The following is a 20,740-nucleotide window of genomic DNA, read 5'->3' as shown; positions in this document are numbered from 1 at the left end:
AAAATGGTGAATTATACTTATTTTATATGTAGTCACAAGGGAAAAACACATTTTGAAAATGTATTTTTTTTTACCTCCAATGCCCTGTTGATGGTCACATCCACAACTAATCTAGGCCCATGAAGATAGTTATTTGGACTTTAGTGTAATATGCTAAAACAGAATGCTCTTAAGAGCAAAACACAGCCTGCTAAAAAGACTCCACAGCATAAGTAAAATGACCACAGTGTACTTTATTTAATGATTTGGTACTTTGTGTTGCAATAAAATAAAATAAAAAAACCCTACAAAATCCAAATATATAAAATTTTCAAGTTTTCCTTTGAAGTTTTACAAGAAAAATCAAGTTGTAACTGAAGAAATTTGTAAATATGAAGCACTACTTTCAACTTCATTTCATCACAAATTGCAACTTACTTAACAGACCAAAAGAACTATGGTACTGTAGTACACCAAATACTTCACACACTGTGTTCTTTACTATAGCACATGTAACCACTGCCAAGCAAGACAGTGGTCTCTAGCCAATAAAGACACTCTTCACAATCTGGACTCTAAAGGAATGTTTGTATACATGGAATTTGAATATAGCTATTTACACGCAGAATTTCTTTTCATTAACTATTTTGAGTCTTCATCTCAAAACGAAATACCAAATACATTTGTACAATGTTTACAAGTCATAGCACAAGAACTGTCATGACCCTTGTTCAACTCAAGTCACTGTGCTTGTACTGAGGGAAATATATCTACACTTTTCCATAAACACAAAGGTGATCTCTCGGAACGTTTCTCTGATAATGGTAACTATTGAGTAAAAGCACAGTAACAGTTAGTTAGCACAATTGTTGTACAATGCAACAGGATACAACAGGAGCCAAGAAATTATTGTTCCATTCTATTCGGTTTTCTAGTCTGCTGCTAACAGTAACTTTTCATCCTTATCATTTTTTTTAAAAAATGTTGTATACAATTATATTCCTAATACAGGATAAACTAAGTATTATGAATAGGAAAAAGCACAATTTTAAGGCAAATTAAGCATATACAAGCAGCTTCTGTGGTTTTTGTTCCTGGATATTTAAATTGCACATCATAGACCCAAGGTCCTATTCCAGTTATGCATGGACTTTGCTCAATGTCCCAGTCCATTAACCCAGATGGCTAATATTCTCACACATCATTCATTCTCTAAAGTCATTATCCATGCTCTCAAGCAAGTGATTACTTCTCTCACTGCCAGTCAAGCTGCGCTCACAGTTCCCAGTCCAGCTCCAGAAGTTAGATGCAGCCTGGAACTGCACACATAGCATGTTCTTTCACAGTGCAACATTGGAGATGCATGTAGGAGCCTGTCTCTGTGCAAATATCACCCTAGTAGTTGGAACAAACTGAGAAGGTGTGTTTTGCAATGGTTAGCAACTGTGTATTGTCCAGAATCTTTTACAAACTAATTAGCATGGCTTTTTGAACCTGGAAAGTGTGGGGATGAGAAAGTAACCTGATAAATACAAAGTGCATGTTTAAAATGGTTTTTTTTTTGGGGGGGGAGGGGGGATAAATGAAAGACTCCTGAGGTAGTCTGTTTTTTTAAAAAAATGATTTATCAAAAAAAAAAAAAACCTAAAGAAACACAACAAAGATTTCAAAGGTTGCTTGGAATTTGCTTACTTACAAGTATAATAATATGGATACTAATTTTAAAAGGGCACAATTCAGCCAAGTGAGCTTTTAATTCTTCTCTGGTTTCTGGGATTTAAAAAGTCTTTAACAGTTCTTAAATATCCACCTGGTGTTAACATTTCCTTGATCATTTCCTGTTAATTCTCTTGGTAAGATTGCAGTGATGTAATCTGTCCAAGTATGTATGTATGATCTCTCCAAGTACATTATTGTATGGAAGGGAGATAATAGTGTATATTTTATTTTCAATTACTGATCTGCTTTACTACATGCTTCCCTCTGTGTGTTCACCTTTGTTATAACATCAATTTGTGTTTGCACCAGTATTATGCCTTATCGATGGGACATAAGAACAAGAACACATCTACAGTATTCTGGCAGCAAAAGTCTCAGTATCAGTCACATTTGAGACAATGTGATTGCTCAGCAGAATTTTCCAGCAGTACTTTCATGTAACACTTTTTAAAGCAGTGAAGATGATTATTCACAGGGCTAACAGTGTTAAGATGCGCTACTTATTTTATGGGAAAGATACTGTATGTTGAAGTTCTTTGGCCAGTTTATCCCATTAAAGTCACTACTATGAGCACCTCAGATATTTTTGGAACACTGCACAGCCCACAGTTACTGGACAAAACTGTGTCCAGATTTCTGGATTAAAAAAACAAAAACATTGTTATCTTCTTTAAATTCATTTCCTTTTAAAACTGGGTGTACTTTTGCTCAGGGCTGTCCTAAGATACTTAGCTGAATGAATGAAAGTCTAAAATGACACACACACACACATACACCTACCTCTCAATTTCACATACAATCTTATCCAGAGTAACTCTTATTTCAACATAGGCAATGGCATAGTATCCTCCACCACACCCAAAGATGGCAAATTAACTTAGGTAACCCTTTCCCACCCTTCTAGATGTTTTGAATGACAACTCCAATCAGCCACAGCCTGTATGGACAACTGTCAGGGATGATGGGATCTGGAGGGCAACATATCCAGAAGGTACTGGGTTGTGAAATATGGTTTAGAAGGGCAGCGAAAACTCCATAGAATCCATAGTTCTGTCCTCTATTATCTCACTGCTTGGGGTTCCTGTTTCATAGAGTTTATGGGACAGGAAATGTTGATGACCTTGATAAAACTGGAAGAAGATAATGTACACATGTGAGGAATAAGGTTATGCTATTATAATACTTCATCAGCAAGGAAGAATTTAGGGGCTGCTGGTAGCTTCTGTATCAGAGTGCTGTGAATATATTTGGTCTTCTAGATTTTCAAGGAACCATCCAAGGTCTCCTTTAAACTCTGGAAGTGGAATTCAGTGAACCATTGATATGGATCATAGTACTATACAAATATTGACCAGCAAAATAAATGACAAGTTATAAAGCACATTTACTAAGTAGACATCATTCTTTTAATGGTACTTTAAAAAAAAGTTTGTAAGAGCATGCTTTACACTAAAGAAGCAGGCTGGTATACAGACTATAAAGGTAGTTATGTTCTCAGCTACTGTTATTTCTTAGTCTGCATCAGATCTATTTTTCAAGAAACACTGATATAGATGCTAAAGATGGTGGCACTTGGACTACTTAAGCCAGCTCTACCTTCCTCAAGTCCTCTTTCATTTTTCACCAATGTTTCCTAAAGAATGACTGCTCAGTGCTTCTTTGAATGCATTTTGGAGTGTACATGGTATAGGAGTTGGGCCTGCAAGTGGGACATTTTTCTTGCTACCATTTCAGAATTCTCCTGATTTGGTTGGGAGTGGCTTTGAGATGCTCAGCTTACTATGGAGATTTTTGCTTGAAAGGGTCTTTTAATTGTAGTGAAGGGGGTGATTTACTGGCACCACAGCTCCTGAGTTAACAGCTTTCAGCTAGCATATTTGCGATATGTGACAGTTTCAAGGAAGGTAGGGGTGTTTTTTTTTTTTGTTTCCTTATCCTCCTAGTTTATTTGTTCCCTCTTGTCATCTAAGTTTCCTCTTAGTCTTTTGCCCTAATGGCTTTTGCAATGATTTCTTCCAGTGCATTCTGATCCAGTGGTCTTGCAGCCTAATGCTCTTGGTTTTGAAACCTTGGTTTCAGCTGGCATAGTGGCTTTTTGGGGCCTAGCAGCATTTAAGAAGACTCATAGATTTGGAGTGTGGAAGCCTGGTGGCCTAGGTATCTTTCTGGGTCAGTGGTCTATGAACATTGTGAGCAGACTGGAAGCATATGTGGCCTAGTGGATTGTACACTGATGAGCTACTATGAGTGATATGATACACTCCATTAAGAATAGGTTTTGGATATTGGTTCAAACTATTGAGAGTTAGCTTTTTTGTCGGGAAACATGTGATGTTCCTTTGACAAATATGAATATCCCTTCACAAGTTCTCACTTTTTATGAAAATGCACTTGACTTTGTGAATCAGGTCAGCTGCCTCCCAAATGAGAAATTATTAATCTTTGGCGGAATACAGATTACCCCTTTGGGGCAGCCTGCACCCGCTGTTTTCCCTGATGGATTGGGGCCTCAGCTGTCACAGCGGCAGCCCTGGAGGCCCCGATCCGCCGCTTTTCCTGCCCTTGGGGAAGCGGCAAAATGCCGCTTCCCTGCGGCCTGGAAAGGGGTGTCCTTGGGGCTTCATGCATCAAAGACACCCCGACAGTGGCAGGGAAAGGGAGAAAGGGGCCACTCGGCTCCTTTCTTTCTGTATTGCTGGTGTGGCCATTTAAAGGCCACGCTAGCGATACGCGCGGCGAAAGGAGCTCCAAAACACAAGCGCCCTGCAGCAGCGCCAGGACATCACATCAGCGCCACACTATTTGGCTGTGGCATGGCTGTGACATCGTAATGGCGGTGCCCATGTATATAGGGCACCGCCATTACAACGCCGCGGTTATGTGCTAGGGTTGCATGGCGTCTGTAAAGGATGCCCTGAGGCAACCCTAGCACGTATCCAGGCCAATACCGCCTTTGACACTTTACTGGCCAATTTAGATCCTGCCAGAAGGCTACATTAAACTTCTGGGGTATCTTAATTTTGCACAGCCTCAAAAGGCCTTTCTCTGACAGTTCTTTCACATGAGACGCTTGAGGCGTTGTTCTCATCTCTGGTTGTGTTAAGAAAAGAAGATTTGGTAGTGAAAGATTTCTCCAGGATGTTAATGGCATTTCCTTTTAGAGAGATAATCAGCACTTGGAATGAGAACTACATTTGCACTCAAATGATTCAGGCTGGTGTCATTTTGGTGTTTTGTTCTCTGAGAGACTGTATGCTTAGCACATGACTTAGCAATAATAAGGGCTTGACTTAACCACAGTTTTGATTGTCCTGGAATTATTTCCAATTGTTGGAGCTGTTTGGACTTAATGTTTTTGCCAATTCTTCTGTTCACTTCTGGTTCCATGTGCATGTCACCAGTTTCCTTTCTTCTAAGAATCCATGGTGGCATGTGTATAGCGGGATTGTTTACCATGACAGTTTGAGTTTTAAAATTTATTTAGACCTACACTCATCGCAGGAATAAATCATGGAAAAGGCAATTCTCCACCATGTACAGATGTACATTTGTGTTTTCTATCTTTAGCTAGGACATACCCACATTCCATGCTGGAAAGTCTTTTGGAGATTGGATGCATTAACCAGAATGCATTATCTTGTTCTCTTTATCTTCCTGTACATGCCTGAGGTATAAAAAGGAAGGTAGGGAGTTTAGTAACTTCAGGGAGTCTGTGAGTCTTCAGCAATTATTTGCACCACAGTTCAGGTGGGCACATTTACATTTTTCGATTCATCAGTGACATCATGGCCTTGCAACCAGTTAGAAGGATGCTAGAATATTGAGTTAGAAAATGTCCAATAATGTTGCTGTGTGAGCTTTACATTTCTTAATGATATCACTGGTTCTGAAATGGCCATGCAGCTGTTCCTGCCTTGCTTGGAAAGAACATTGGTTCCCTTGAAGCAATGATGCATTCTGGGGAATCTTCAGGATTGGAGAAAGGTTGTATAGTTCTTGATCTGATACATCTGGTAGAGTGCATCTGTTCTTTGATGTTTCGCTGGGTGATAAAGATATTTATCCATAGTTAGATAACACTAAACAGAAGGGAAAGATGGTATAAATCAGATTGCCAGCATTGGATATCCAGTATGTCTGCTCATCCAAACATTGAACACTTCTGTGCGGGTTAGAGGTTTGGCTTCCAGCTACTTCAGAAACTGCCTTGGAGGGTAATGGCCCTCCAGTCTTTGGAGGTCTTCAAACCAAAGTTGAATAGGCATCTTTCAGGAATGCTTCAGTTGTGTATTCCAACATGGCAGTAGAACTAGATGGTCCTTATGGCCTCTTCCAAATCTAAGATTCTATCTTTTCATGCATAGCTTTGACTGTCACCAAGTCCACATTTTTGTTAGTGTCTTAAAAAACCTTCAGCCTGTTAGGATAAGGGTCTTTCTCTTTTACAACCCATTCTTTTTGTTTTGGGGATACCTCTAATGCCTCTGTGCCAGGTTTATAGCAGGGAGGACATAAGAACAGCCACTGGTATTCCCCTTCTCTGGCTGATTTCAGTTAATCAGCTTTGCAATTTATTTACAGGTTTTTTTTGACAGATTGCTAGATTGTACAGGAAGAAGTATACATTTTGAGTTACAGCCAGCTAGGGTTCCTTTGCCCTGCCAACATTCAGTGGTTGGACAATTGTGGTATACTCAAATATATTTGTGAATCTGATCTCTCACTCTGAGACAGGATGTTCAGGTGATAAGGTTAAAAACTTGTTGGTGAACTCCTATAAGCACCTTTAGAGGCAATGGTCATGCCAGAAAGCTGTGTTCCAAGGGATAAAAGGCCATGTGCAGTATATGGCTGCCAATTGTAGTTAACCTAAATCATCCATATAGAGATGTGAGACCCTTGGGCAGGTAAAATAACAGCATCTTCCATATCTAAGGGGTGTGCTTTAAGGGGACAATGAGCCACCTTTTCTGATAGGACAAGGCACAAATCTTAATTCATGGATACAAGCTTTTGGTCTGCAGGAATTAGGTTAGTTCTCAACACATATCAGTTCCTCCTCTGTTGTTACATTCATTTGTTTGTGTGTGTGTGTGTGTGTATCTCTTTATTTCCTTTTTTTAATCTCCAGTAAGTGAGACATCTCTTTCAGTGTTGAGGTGGTATTCCTTCACAATCTGAAATTCATGGAATCAAATTAATAGGTTGCAAAACAAAGCAGAAGACTCTGCATGGGTGGGAAAGAAGAATGAGCTTCTCGGTGATTGACAGTGACAAAGCTTTTACAGGGCTGCCTCTTCACTCTTTAATCTGGCTCTGCTGCACATATTATACTGTTTTAAATCCATGTGATTTTGAAAGGCTTTCACTTTGGCCTCACTTCATTGAAACATGAACAGTGCAAGCCTGTTGCTACCTACTTGGATATAATCCCCATTGTGTAAATGGACATTCACCTGGATAAAGGTAAATGTACAAAATCATGAGCTGTAGAGTTCTCATCACTTGAAGGCAATTTATTTGTAAGAAAAACAAAGCAGCTTATTTAGGAATTTATCTCATTTAAACCTGCCAGATTAAGTTGTTTAAGAACAGAAGTTAAAATGATGAGCTGTGGGGCAATAAAGTAATAAAAGAAGACATTGGAATTTTACTCTACACTCTTTAAACTCTTGCAATCCTTGTAAACTCATGGATGTAGACAGCCTGTTTAGGTGTGAAGAAGGCCTCTGAGTGTCAGAATGTATGTGTATTTAAAGAAGTATATCGTAAGAAGTATATAGTCAGTCAGTCAGTAAGTAAATAGTATTTTAAAATACATGTTCACAGTGGCAGTCATTTATCACACGAAGCAATTGATTTCTATATAGGAAATGCCACATTTACAAGTAGACAACATGAATGTTCAAGGAACACTAAATAATACATAATCAAAAACCAGTAACTTAAGTTTCTTTACCTTTAGTATAAGGCATAGACTGAGGTATAACTGTAGCCTAGATGTACCTATAAGCAGCATAAACTTTCTGATTCTGTACCGTAATATATTCCATTGACATAGGTTTTTTTTTTTAAATTTCTAAACTGTTTTAAGTATTTGGCTATTCAGTTCAACTTGAAATAGGATGGTCATTTACATATTGCCATTAAAAATAGTAAATGCATCACCAAAAAGAGAGGACAAAAGAGGACATGGAATTGTATAAAACTTGCATATCCTAATTTTTTTAGTTTAGCTGGCCATTCCATGAATGGGAGGGCTCCTTCCAGTTTCAGGGGCACGAAAGAGCACCTTCTTCTGGAAGAGAAAGCAAGAATGTGATCTTTGCTGGTTTCTCTACAAACAGCATATATAATTCCTTTCATGCTGTTCCACTGAGAGCAAGGATCTACAGGTAATACAGGAGGAATCATGAAAATCACATATCAGTTTAATTTTAGAAATTATTAGTGGAACCACTTGTTCACAATATTCAGGGGATAATTCTGTTAAAGAAATTGTTGCTTTTGTTTGCATTTCAGATATTTTGGTATTTCTGGTTTTCAATGAAGAGTTGTATGTTTACATTAGTAAAATATTTTGTATAGTTATTTGGAATTCATCAGAGCGATTTATAGTAATTCTATATGAATTGTTTGAAGTATTTTATGTTTTGTGCAAGAGAATAGTATGTACCTACACATCTAATTGTCCTATATCAAGGAATTCCATTAGTGGAGGGGAAAAGAGAAATTCCATATGAACAGTGCAGCCAACAGGAAACACTGATCCCAGTCATAGTTACACATGCATACCTGTGTATCATCTCCAGGCCTGACACCCCTCCCCTACCTTCACAGCCAGAAGCTACACCAAGATACTGAAGTAGGTTCTACTGACAATCAGGATGATGCAGGATGAAGTTTCCAGTTCACTCCCACCAGCATTCTTCATTCCAATGTGGAGTTGCGGAAAGGTCCAGTTTTTGATTGTCACACTGCAGATTACCTGCAGAAAGAAGCTGGAAACATCATTCTTGCTGCAGCCCGATCACCAGCACAACAGACTTCTATTGCTTGTTGTAGCTGCTGGCTGTTAAGTCAGGTTTGTTAAGGCCATTTCCTTTCACAACAATAATGCTGCAATAATAAACATGAGTGCCAGTTATGAATGTGTAAGCCTAGCTTACACATTCATAACTGTTTAACAAGATGCCAGCCATATTTCATAAAGGTAATACTTAACCACATGCTTTATAGTCCAAGCCTATGTATGGTCACTCAGATATACAGTAAATCCTACTGAATTCATTTGGCTTTGACTTTGTTGGTCTATGTCCAATCTCATTCTTTCTTTGCCTGTCTGATTCTTTCCTTCCTTCCCTCCCAATGATTTCATCCATTCACATTATGAGACAAAAAAAATCAGCTTAATATCACCATCTAGGTCAAACCATAAATAACTGAGACATTGGGCTAGATACAGTTTGCCTATTCTATGGCAGGAAAGTACACCAGCACTCCTTAGATTCCTAGAGGGCATAAAGATCCAGGAGAGGTTTCCTGGTAGATAAAGGAGGAAAGCTAATTTCCCTTCTCTTCTGCATATCCCATCATCACCTCTCATGCTGTTTCAGAGGTTGTCCCAATTTTCCAAAGCAGATTTTCAGAGAGCACCAGGAAGACAAAGCAATCATTAAAATTGGCTTTGTCCCATTCCTTCCTTCCTTAGATGCTATAGCTAGCAGAATATTTGCTAGCTATAGTATCTAATCTCACTTTGAAGCATTTCCCTTTTCTTCCTGAAAGAATTTGGCTAATCTGGATGACGAAATATTAATATAATAATAGTAACAAAGTATTAATATATTTTCTCAGCCACAATAACTTTTGTCCAACAAAACTTTATAGGTCAAGGAAGAGAAAAGGAAAAGAAAAATGGGATAAACATGGAACCCAGTCTTGGTAGTCTTCCCTCAAACCCATATTTCTTCCTGCTATTACTGGTTAAAATGGGGATTAAAAGTTTTTGTTTTGATTTTTCCTTGACTTGTGAGGAAATGAATATTGTGTATCAACACAGGCTAAAAATAGGACTGAAATGCTTTTTTTCATTTTGTAAGAATGCTTAAACTAACACTGTAGTTAGTTCCACGTCAAGCAGGGATTCAAACCCTGATCTCCAGAGTTATAATCCATCCTTCAAACCACTACACTATGCTTACTCTGTTTATTTCTACCTAGTGTCTAAAGTTGTGATATTTAAATATTCCCTCAACTAATAACTAAGTTTTGAAATATGTATATATGCCTATTATGCACACACATATTAGGGATGTGAAGAATAGTAGCTAGGGAATTTATCACATGGGAAAAATTGGAAGTTTAAATGGGTAAACTGATTATCCAGCATATTAGACACAGATGTGTGAATGGTTTTCACACGATGTTGCGTGCAAACCACATAGAATCTGACAAGAAAGTGACATAACCAGCAAATAGGAATTTTGGGGAAAATATTCTGGATTCATTTCCATTTCATTCACTAATTTGCTTTTTGCTATAGTTTGAAAACTGCTTGTGGTTTATTTATGGGATTCTCCCTGTTTTTTTGTTTGTTGTCAGATTTCCCATGGTTCTTTGGGCCAAGTTTACTTCCAGTGCTGCGGGCAATACGGAGCAATACTGTAATATTGCTTATAAAACTTCTAAAATAAGTACCCACCCTTCTTCATAGCCAGAGCTCTTAAAACAAACAACTGATGCAAGGGCAGAGAGAGAGAGAGAGAGGAGAGTGAATAAAAAAGTAAAATAGTAATAATAAAACTTTTATTTTTATGCCACTTTTCTGTGTCGAGACAATCAAAGCAGCTCACAACATATTAAAATACCCACATTTACAACATTTTGAGTGGTGGGCTAATACATGATGTGGGGGGCAGTCATTTTGTGGCCGGGCACTTTTATTCAGGAAAGGTCTGTCGGAAGAGATCCGTCTTGACAGCTTTTTTAAAGCTGTCTAAGCTGGCAATTTGACGGATCTGGCTAACCGTTCCATAGTTTGGGAGCAATTGCAGACAAGGCCCTCTGGGAGGTAGCAGTTAGACTGGTTTTTAAAGGCTGCAATAGATTCCTCCCACAGGACCTGAGGGTGCGGGGCAGATTATATGGGAGCAGGCGATCCCTGAAATAGGTTGGACCCAAGCCATGTAGGGCTTTAAAGGTTATAACCAACACCTTGTACTGTGCCCAGAAACTAATAGGCAGCCAGTGAAGAGATTTTAAGACAGGTGTTATTCGGTCACTCCTAGTTTTCCCGGCGACCAGCCTGGCTGCCATATTTTGCACTAGTTGAAGTTTCCGGACTAGGCACAAGGGTAGCCCCATGTAGAGCGCATTACAGAAATCAAGTCATGAAGTTACCAGTGAATGCACAACAGTTTCTAGGTCCTTTACTTCCAGGAAAGGGCACAGCTGGTGTATCAGCTGGAGCTGATAGCAGGTGCTCCTGATCGTCGCATTCATTTGGTTCAACATGTGAAGTGACGGATCTAGGAGCACCCCCAGACTGCAAACACAGTCCTTTGTGGAGAGTGTGACCCCATCTAGGACTGGAGGTTGCAACCCTATATCTGGTTTGGGGGCCCCTACTGTAAGTACCTCTGTTTTGTCTAGATTCAGCTTGAGTTTGTTTTTCCTCATCCAGCCCATTACCGCTTCAAAACACTGATTGAGGGGAGAAATGCCATCTGTTGTCATAGCTGCTGATCGGGACATGGAGAAATATATTTGGGTGTCATCATTGTACAGATAACACCCTGCCCCCTGTCTGTGAATGAATTCTCCCAGCAGCTTCATATAAATGTTGAATAGCATTGGGGACAGTATGGCGCCTTGAGGGACGCCACATTTAAGCTCTGTTTTCGAGGAGTGACTGTCCCTGAGCATCACCCTCTGGAATCTACCCAAGAAGAAGGACTGGAACCACTGGAGTGCAGTGCCACCGATTCCTAACTCTCTCAGGCATTCCAAGGGGATATCATGATCTATTGTGTCGAAGACCTCTGAGAGGTCTAGAAGCACCAACAGGATCACGCTTCCTCTGTCAATGCCTAGATGAAAATCGTCAGCCAGAGCAACCATGGCAGTCTCCACCCCATATCCTGTCTTGAAGCCGGTTTGAAATGGGTCTAGATAATCAGTTTCATCCAAGATGACTTGGAGTTGAAGGGCGACAGCCTTCTCAATCATCTTGCTCAAAAATGGCAGATGGGATACAGGCCTGTAGTTCTTCATATCCAGGGAGTCCAGGATATGAATGCTTGCCTCTTGGTCTGAGTCCCTGCATGCTCCTCTCTCTCTCTCTCTCTCTCTCTCTCTCTCTCTGTGTGTGTGTGTGTGTCCAGGTTCAGTCCTCCTTCTTAGCCAGAGTGCAACGATGCCCAAACTGTCCCCTTTAAGAGATTTTGGACTTCAGCTCCCAGAATCCCAGACTATTGGCCAACATGGCCGAGACTTCTGGTTGCTGAAGTCCAGAAGTCCTTAAAGGACACAGTTTGGGGATCACTTCAGTCTTCTTTCCTAGCCAGAGCTCTTAAAGAAACAGCTACTGAGGCAAAGGCAGGGGCAGAGCAAGTGAGATAGAGGAAAGGCTGAACACCCCCTCGCTCTTTACTATGTCTGTCTGTCTTCTGCTTCAGCCTTCCCCCATATTTTTAAAGGAATAGCTGCTGAGGGAAGACAGGGACACACACACACACACACACACACACACACACACAGATCTGTCATGAACTACGTGTGAAAATCATTTGTGCATTTGCTTGCTTTTGCAGGATGCATGTGCTTTAATTTTTATTGGGATGGTGGCACATTTGGTCCCACTGTGTGAAAAACGTTCACACATTTCGCACAAGTGCAGATTAATTTCAGATTATGCACGGGATAACAGTGCTTTGCTTGTGAAAACCATTTGCAAAATTGTGTGTTAATAACAGGTTCTTACCATTTTAAACTTCCAATTTTCCCCCGTGTGATAAATCCCAAAGTTTCTCATAAAGAGGTTGGAACCTATTTGTACTCCCAATTATAGTGGCTCAATTGAATCAATTGCTGAATAATGAATCAATACAGCTGTACATGACATTAATTCAATGGGTCCAGTTTGGTTGGGATTACTAATACGATTTCATGCCCAAGATAATAGCCTACTGAAAATCAGCAATCTCCATGAGAGTTCTTGTGTACCACTAAAATGAAGGCCGGGAACATTTTTCCCTATTAAAGTTTTTGTATTCTGTACATAAAGTCTCTCCAGAAAACTTTTTCCCCTTTGTGAAGCAAAGCATTCACATAACACAGCAGCCACAGAATTAACAGATTGATATGCCCCCTTCTCACTTGCAGTCAGAGCAGAAACCAGCAACATTACAAGTGCTCTTATTCTTTAGGACACCACTGGATTATTCTAGTACAGATATCAGTGGAGAGACCTGCCTTCCTGGCATAATACTTCATATCTGTTCCTCCCATTCTGTCCAACTTAGAATTAAACAGGCTATTACTACAGTGGTGTAACTAGGTGTGAACTTGGGGAAATTTTTTTTTTTTTTTGGGGGGGGGGAGAATGAATAGTAACTTGCTGAACTAGATTTGGAAAGAGAACAGCCACTTCCTGCAAGCTTACTCAGGATATTTCAACATCATTAACATATATTACACATGCTAGCTATAGCTGCTGCCTTAACACTTGGAAACTATACTCATGGATTATTTAATGAATGCTCTAAGTATTTAGTGTTGATTTATAATTCACACCTTTTACTGAGATTTTATTTCCAGTACTTGGCAGAGTAAGATGTTTTGAACATTCAAAGAAACATGATACACAAATTCTTATGGATGAGAAAATATCATCATATCATTTTGTGTTACAAATGCTGTAACAGAAAAAGATTTTTTTCCATCAGCATCACACACAACAGTTCCTCCTTGTTTGGATGTAGTTAACCCTATATCTCCATTGTAGCTTATAGTTTAATAATTTAATAGGACCTCAAATGACAGTCGTGCATAGCAGTGTAAGCCTATACTTGTCTTTGCAGAGGTCTTTTGGGTTCAGTGCGTCTAACTTATTATGTAGGTACAGGATTGTAGCCTTAGCCTAACTAAACTGAGTAAGGCTTAAACTAGTGTTGGCTAAGTTGTCTCCCTTGATTTCCATGAGACTAAAATATGACTTTATTTGGATAAAATCATAACATATGAAACCATTATCTCTCTTTTCCTGTAATAAATTGGCTTTCTGCTTTATTCATAAATTAAACTTCATATCTGCTGGAATACTGTCATAATCTTGGTCCAAGACATGTCAGATTTAGTGTTGGAAAGCTCTTTCAACATGCCATATCCTAGAGAGCTTCTTTGTTGGCACATCTGATCTTAGGGTCAGGCCAGTAATCATCTCACATGTAAGCACCTGGTTCAAACTTTGATTAGGCTGGTTTGAGTTCAGTGATGGCAAATTTCTAGACACTGGCAAATTTTTAGACATTACACACTCAGCTGAAGAAGTAAAGACATTCAAAATTCTTTCAGAGGAAACAATTTCATTAGGTTAGCTTTGTTTACACACAGTTTTCATATTATGGTTGGTTATATTCCATTGCAATGAGGACATAATTATAACCAGAATTACTAGGGGTACATTGAAAGAGATGTCTCTGCTGGTGAATAAAATGATAATAATACATTTGGGTGATTATTTCTTTGAAACAAACAATAATTTAAAGGTTCTAGAGCTGTGCAGGTACATCTGGAGATTGTGGCTTGCTACTTCCTGGAATACGTATATAGCAAACCATGATTACACCAAGTATGTGTGAAATCTCATGGTATTTAAATAATTGGTCTTCATATCTCTTGTTTATTATGCTCATCATGGTAAAATTTATGCATCTCTCAAAGACCCCTAGAAAAACAGGATCTCACTATTCTACCCAATATACACATTAAACTGAATTTGAAGCATTGAAGGTTTCACTGTTTTCACAATAGTCTAAAAGTACCCATGGAAGCTTTCATATGGCATTATATTGCAAAACAAATTAATACGACATCAAGATTGCATGGTCATATTAATGTACAAAGAATCAGCTCATATAACTGTGGACCAATCTTTAAATTTGTAAGTTATTAAAGAGAATGAGATACATGAGAAAAGATTGAAAGTCTATAAAAAGTAACACTTTTTTGTGTTGTGTTTTTGCTTTACAAAAGTATTGACACACTCCATGAGTTATTCTAGTTTGCACCAGGTTTTGTTTTTAAAAAAATACTATCAAATTTTGATTCGCACCTTTAATGCAACTGAAAGCACCATCAAGGGATACTTTTAACATAAAGAAATATACAATTAGCTTTACCAAGGGAGGTATTTTATTTTGTAACCAAAGCCGCTCCTGTATAAATATCTCTAAGCCACAGTTTAGCACTGCACAAATGAGTCACACTAAACCTATGACTTTGGCACCACCCCATCACCTTAGAGCAAAGTCAAGTAATGCTTATTTTTCTTTTAAGACTACCTCATCTTGCCATGTCAGTTAAATCCAGATTAGCTGCTGTTACTCTTAATATGGTTAGTTTTAAAAAGTCATTTTTAGTGTCTGAAAATGACATAATTCAAATAATCAGAAAATGTTTAGTTAAGAGTTCAGACAACATGATAAACTTCAGTTAATCTAAAATGCACTTTGAAACATCCAATCTCATGGCCATTCTGGAAGATGGGGTAGTACACAAATTTGCTTAAGTTCATTTGTGTAATACTAAAACGTGGTTGAGCATTGCATCTGAATGCAGTGAAACAGATTTTGGCCAGTTCAAGAATACCTTGTACACAGCTTGGTTTATTATGTTTACCTTATATACTTACACACAGGAGACTGGTTTTCACTTTAGGCAGGACCAAAGAGTGCTGTCTGTAAATTAAGAAAGTAAGCTTGTTCTCAGCTTCTTGCTTCTTGTGTTACACATATTCTGTCCGTCAAACAATATCAAATTTGCTGTTAAACAATGTTTGGCACTGGAAAGGTGTGATATATTGTGGTTGGTTATCACATCTCTGTTCTCATACACACACACACAAACACACATCCATGCATCTCATATCCTGTGGTGGGAAGGGGAGGAAAAAGACAATTCATTTCTTGATGCTGTTTTGAACATGGTCCATAAAAGGTTCAGAATGTGGAGTGTTACCTTATTTTTATCTCTTTCTCACTCTCACTTTCTTTTTGCAATTGAAAACTTAATCATGATTATCATTTAATGTACATTGCTATATGCTAGAGCTTCTAGTCTTGCTGAAAACTGGGGTGGGGGGGTGGGGTCTTCTGCATAGAATTTCCTTAAAAAAAAACAAACCCCTGAAGTTGTACATATAATATTTCTGTTTTTTTAAAAAGCAAAAATTTGAATAGCTCCTTTGATTACAACACATATAATTCCCTCAATTAGAATTTAATTTAGTTCTAGAGTAGGAAAAAAAAACCTTATTGTCTTTTTAAAATTATAACTCTTTTGTAAATATTTTATGATTTGCCTATTTAAGACTGGAGGATGATATAATTTCTTTTATAGAAACTAGAGTTTACATAACAGTAATATTGCCTTTTACAAAATAAGTTTTCTAAATGGTTTCTTCATTTTGCAAATTCTTCATTCTGTAAATGCAAACATCAATAATTGAAGTTTCCCTAAAACAACAATAATAAAAGCACTAACTGGTAGTTGATGTCATTCATTCAACCTCTCCTCCTTTATTCTAAAAGCCTATGCAGTGCACTGTGCAAGAAATAGGAAGTTATTGGACTAGGTCTATTTCTCAGTCAAAACAACTGATTCTTTGAGGTTCTTGGATGCTGCTGCTTTCTAGGTGTATTGCAGACAGACTGTGGAACAGTGGATCAAATGATAATCATGACGGTAGCCAGACTAAAGATACTGCTATTGTTTGCTGCTCTGTTGTAGAATGAAGTTTAAGTTATTGCCACGGCCCTTTCACCACCCTTTTATTTGGAGGTATCATAGCCGCTGCATTGTTTATTAAAAAAAATATTTATAGTGTTGTTTCATATTCCAACCGCTCCTGTATAAGGGCATCATCTTTATATTGTAGCCGTGGAGGAGCAGGAGAACATTCAAAAGCTAAAATGGCCTTTCTTAGGCTCCTGTCCAATACATGTCTTTCCCATGCTGGATACCTGTTCCTGAACAAATCAATTTTAATAACAGATTCTTCAATCCTTGGAGGCCGGGATGAAGGGGTAGAAGGTGCAGTTGGTCTCACTTGAAAGACAGGCACACACCCATCTCTCTCTGCAAATTTCTGATCCCGCTCACTTGTGACACTCCGGTTATTAGAAATAGACCTTAAAGTACTTGATGCTACTTCTGGAGGAAGAGTAAAGGCAGCTACAGAGTCCTCACAAGCACAGCTTGGTGACTGCCCAAACCTTGGTCCATTGGGGTGAAAGAAGGCATAGTACATCAGCATAAAAACAATGCCAGTTAAAAAGCTGCTGAACACTACACATAGTGCCGGTATGGCAAATGCATCAGAAATCATAGGAGCCTTGTACAGGTACCAAAGGGCACTCAAGGCAGTGTTTTCCAAAAGGACGACAAAATAGTAAATGAAAAGCCTACAGCGTGTCCTCCCCTCCTTGACGTTGAACCAACTGAAGATATAAATTATCCCAACAACCATGTCGAAGACAATTTCTTCCCATTTAGTGATGCAGAACTCTGTCTCACAATGGACAATCCAGAAGGTCATGATACACCAGTGCAGAACTATGAAAATCCCAAAGTAGAGTTGGAAAACAGAGGCAAAGAGAGCAAAAGTAATCACCCTGGCTGCAATTGTGAAGAAATGCCAGCAGAACTGAATTATTACAGCCATATAACTGATTGGTTTCTTGTCATCACGGGAATCACGAAGAGCTTTTTGATATGAAGCCAAAGCCCATGCCAAAGACACAAGAGATGCAGCAGCAGTAAGGCCTAGAAAAGAAGGGAGAAATAAGAATAGTACATGGTCAGTAATTTAGAAGTTGCCCAAAGGATAGCTTTTATACAGAAGACACAGAAGGTCCTATATGCATTTATACAGAAATAAGTCCTATTTAGTTCAATATCACAGGACTTACTTCCAGGTTAGTGAGTATGGAACTGAAACCTTAATAATCCAGTAAAAAGCCCATGTCTTTATTCTTGTTTTACTGTATATAAACGGACATCTTGGTCCAGGCATTGATAGCAGTCTCAGCTGTAGTTCTGTTTTGGTGGTCCTATAAAATTGTCAGGTTCACAGTGCACTCTTCCATTATGAAAGTAAATCTCACCAGTGGATGCAAGTATAAATAAAAACTATCAAATCCAAAGAGTTCATTATCTGAAACCATTTTTCAACATAAATTTAAACATGTAAGTCTTTCTCCTAACAACCTCTTAACCCAATGAAGCCACCCAAAACACATTTCCTGTAGGCTACCAAGCCTTAATAAAGAGGAAAGTTCCATGCAAAAGCACTGTCGCCAACAGTCAGCACAATAATGCTTATTACCATTTTCTCAGTGTAGCAACCTACACTCAGAATTTGCACACAGCATTCCCTTTTTGCATGCCACATTTCTACTTCATTACTCACAACAAATACACTGATACTGAAGGTACCCTTTTTTTCTAAAGGAAAAAAAAACCCTTCTAAATTAAAGTCTTAAAATTCTCTTCTTAAAATACCATGAGATTGAAGAAGAAAGTTAAAAGAGAGGTCTGGAGGTCAGAGGGCTTATCAACCTGAGTCCTGAAATCATCAAGGAATGTGGTGAGGGAATTGTCCGAAAACAAGAAGATGAGCTAGGCGTCACAGCCTAAAGTGAAGGCTGATATAGAGCTTGGGGAACAAGGGTGATGCAGGACACATACAAAGGGGAACAAGATCTAACACAGATAACCTCAACGGAAGAGAATTAATGGGAACAGGGAATGTGCTGAGGCTGCAATAGGCATCCTCTGTATATGGAAAGAAAAAAGGTCTCAACCACTCTTCAGGAAGAGTTGGATAGGGGAAGCAGCAGTGACAGTATCAGATGGCCAAAGCCAGAATCCCATAAAGGTAAGTAGCACCAGGGAATGCCCATTTTTAGATGAGAAGCAGCTGGATGGTGTTCTGAATGGAACAGGAGAAGGGGAGAAGAGAAACTCATTACTTTCCATCAGATGGGGATGAGTTTTAGAGAGACAGGACAAGTGAGTGCCAGAGTGATTGAAACTGGCATTGCAGTCTGAATCAGGAGGTCTAACATGCCTAACCTAGTGTACACAGCCACTTTGGAAACAGTTGTCACTTCTGATCTGGCCTTGTTTTCCTTTGGCTAAATCCAGTGAATAATAAGTATGCCAACTGTGCAAAGTGTGTGTGGGAGCACTGCTAGCACCAATTATGAAGTATTAATTATTGTACTATTATGATATATGGGGCAAATGCTGGATGAGGCAGATTCCTACACATGGATCTTAAGCTTGATGACATATTTGTTGACTATTCTTTGTACCCATCATACTGATAACAGCACCGTCTTATACCTGGATTTTAGCCATAATCACATGCTGTTCGGTATTAATTATAAATGTATTCATCTAATGATTACATGTGCATAGTACATTTGCTAAATAGGAACCAGCAGCAATGTAAAGGGATGTAGAAATATCCAGACTGTCAAGTATTTAGAAGGCACTATTTTGCATACATGCAATTTAATCGTATTAGACTCAGTACACTTAATCAGATGCACAGATACATAATGATAAACAGAGAACAATTATGTGCTTATTAGGTTGTGGACTTGGGTGTGTGTGACATTCTTTCAAATGAAATTCACAGTGAAACATAGCTTAACTCTTTTAAAAAAAAGAATAGAATAGCAATAGGATGTTGCTTTCAGAAATGGCAACTGGGGGCCATTGGATCGCCAAAGATCCTACAGACTCTCAACATGCCTCCTTCTGAAATTATAGAAACAATAGAATCTCAGGTCCTGATCATTTTCAGATTATGGGTAGGGATGGAAAGAATTTTTAAAACATATTCAGCAAATGACAGAAAGATTTTTTTTTTTAATTTGAGTAATATTGATGAGAAAAATAATGAACTGATTAGAATATTTGCAGTTCTAGACTTATTCTGTGCAAAATTTAAACTTCATTGTTTTGCACACAAATTTCTGTTATGGAAGTAGCTTTTTATCCGTGGAAACTAATATTCCAATGTAGTAATATTTATTAATTCGTGTGTATAAAATGTTTTCTACTCATGAAAACACCTGAACTTGGAGATTTGTTCTGCATAAAATTTGCACTTGGCTGATTGGCACAGAAAACAGCATTTTCTGCATGAGAAATATTTCAGCACAGAAATAGAAATTCCTGCACCGAAAATGTTGCATTCTACATAGAGAAAAACTATAACGGGGGATTTGTTCTGCATAAAATTAACACATGGTTAATTTGCATACATAATTTTCTGCACCAAACCCCACATTTTTAATTCAGGAATTAATTTTTTGCATTAAAACATTATTTTCCACATAGAAAATGCTGTTTCTTATGCTGTTTTCTATGCAAAACAAGCACACATGAATTTTGTGCAGAATAAATTCTGAATGGCAAATAGTCTTCACAAACAGTGCACTTTTGAAAGACTTAGGGGCAGTACAGACTGGCACTTTGTGCCATTCTCTATGCAGTGCCACGGCACAGTGTCCACATGCTGGATGCCGTAGCTCCGCCTTCATGCCATGATGCTGCGTGCCCTTCTATACAGCACACGGCATCATGGCGTGGCCCTGGCGCTCCATCTAGATGATGCATTGCCAAAGGGCATGACAAAGCTGCACTGTGACTCCCTTTAGAGGGCACAAAAAGGAGCCCTTTTTTAAGGCTCTTTTTGTGCTCTCTAGAGGCTGGATCAGTGCCACAGTGTTCAGTTGCCGTGGTA

General features: G+C 38.6%; 1 protein-coding gene across 2 annotated transcripts in view; it reads right to left on the bottom strand.

The window, feature by feature from the left end:
* Nucleotides 1–258: 258 nt before the first annotated feature.
* LOC149317322 (XK-related protein 4-like) overlaps nucleotides 259–20,740 on the bottom strand; it is a 188,649-nt gene continuing 168,167 nt past the window's right edge. The window contains exons 3-4 of one of the 2 annotated variants that reach the window (XR_016280621.1): nucleotides 15,601–17,745; nucleotides 259–1,374 (exon numbers count right to left, since the gene is read on the bottom strand). Coding sequence is in view for 1 of the 2 variants with exons in the window: in XM_089517320.1 (XP_089373446.1) it covers nucleotides 16,799–17,745 (947 nt within the window). In the remaining variant the exon portion in view is untranslated. Of the gene's footprint in view, nucleotides 1,375–5,503; nucleotides 17,746–20,740 lie in introns of those variants that run through there. The other variant, XM_089517320.1, reaches the window with a different exon arrangement.

This window comes from Sceloporus occidentalis, unplaced genomic scaffold (genome assembly GCF_023333645.1).
Source record: "Sceloporus occidentalis isolate IW3139 unplaced genomic scaffold, rSceOcc1.0.p SCAF_3, whole genome shotgun sequence".
Lineage (NCBI taxonomy): Eukaryota > Metazoa > Chordata > Lepidosauria > Squamata > Phrynosomatidae > Sceloporus > Sceloporus occidentalis.
Note: the sequence above shows the minus strand (reverse complement) of the source record. Positions and strands in the feature narration are given on the sequence as shown.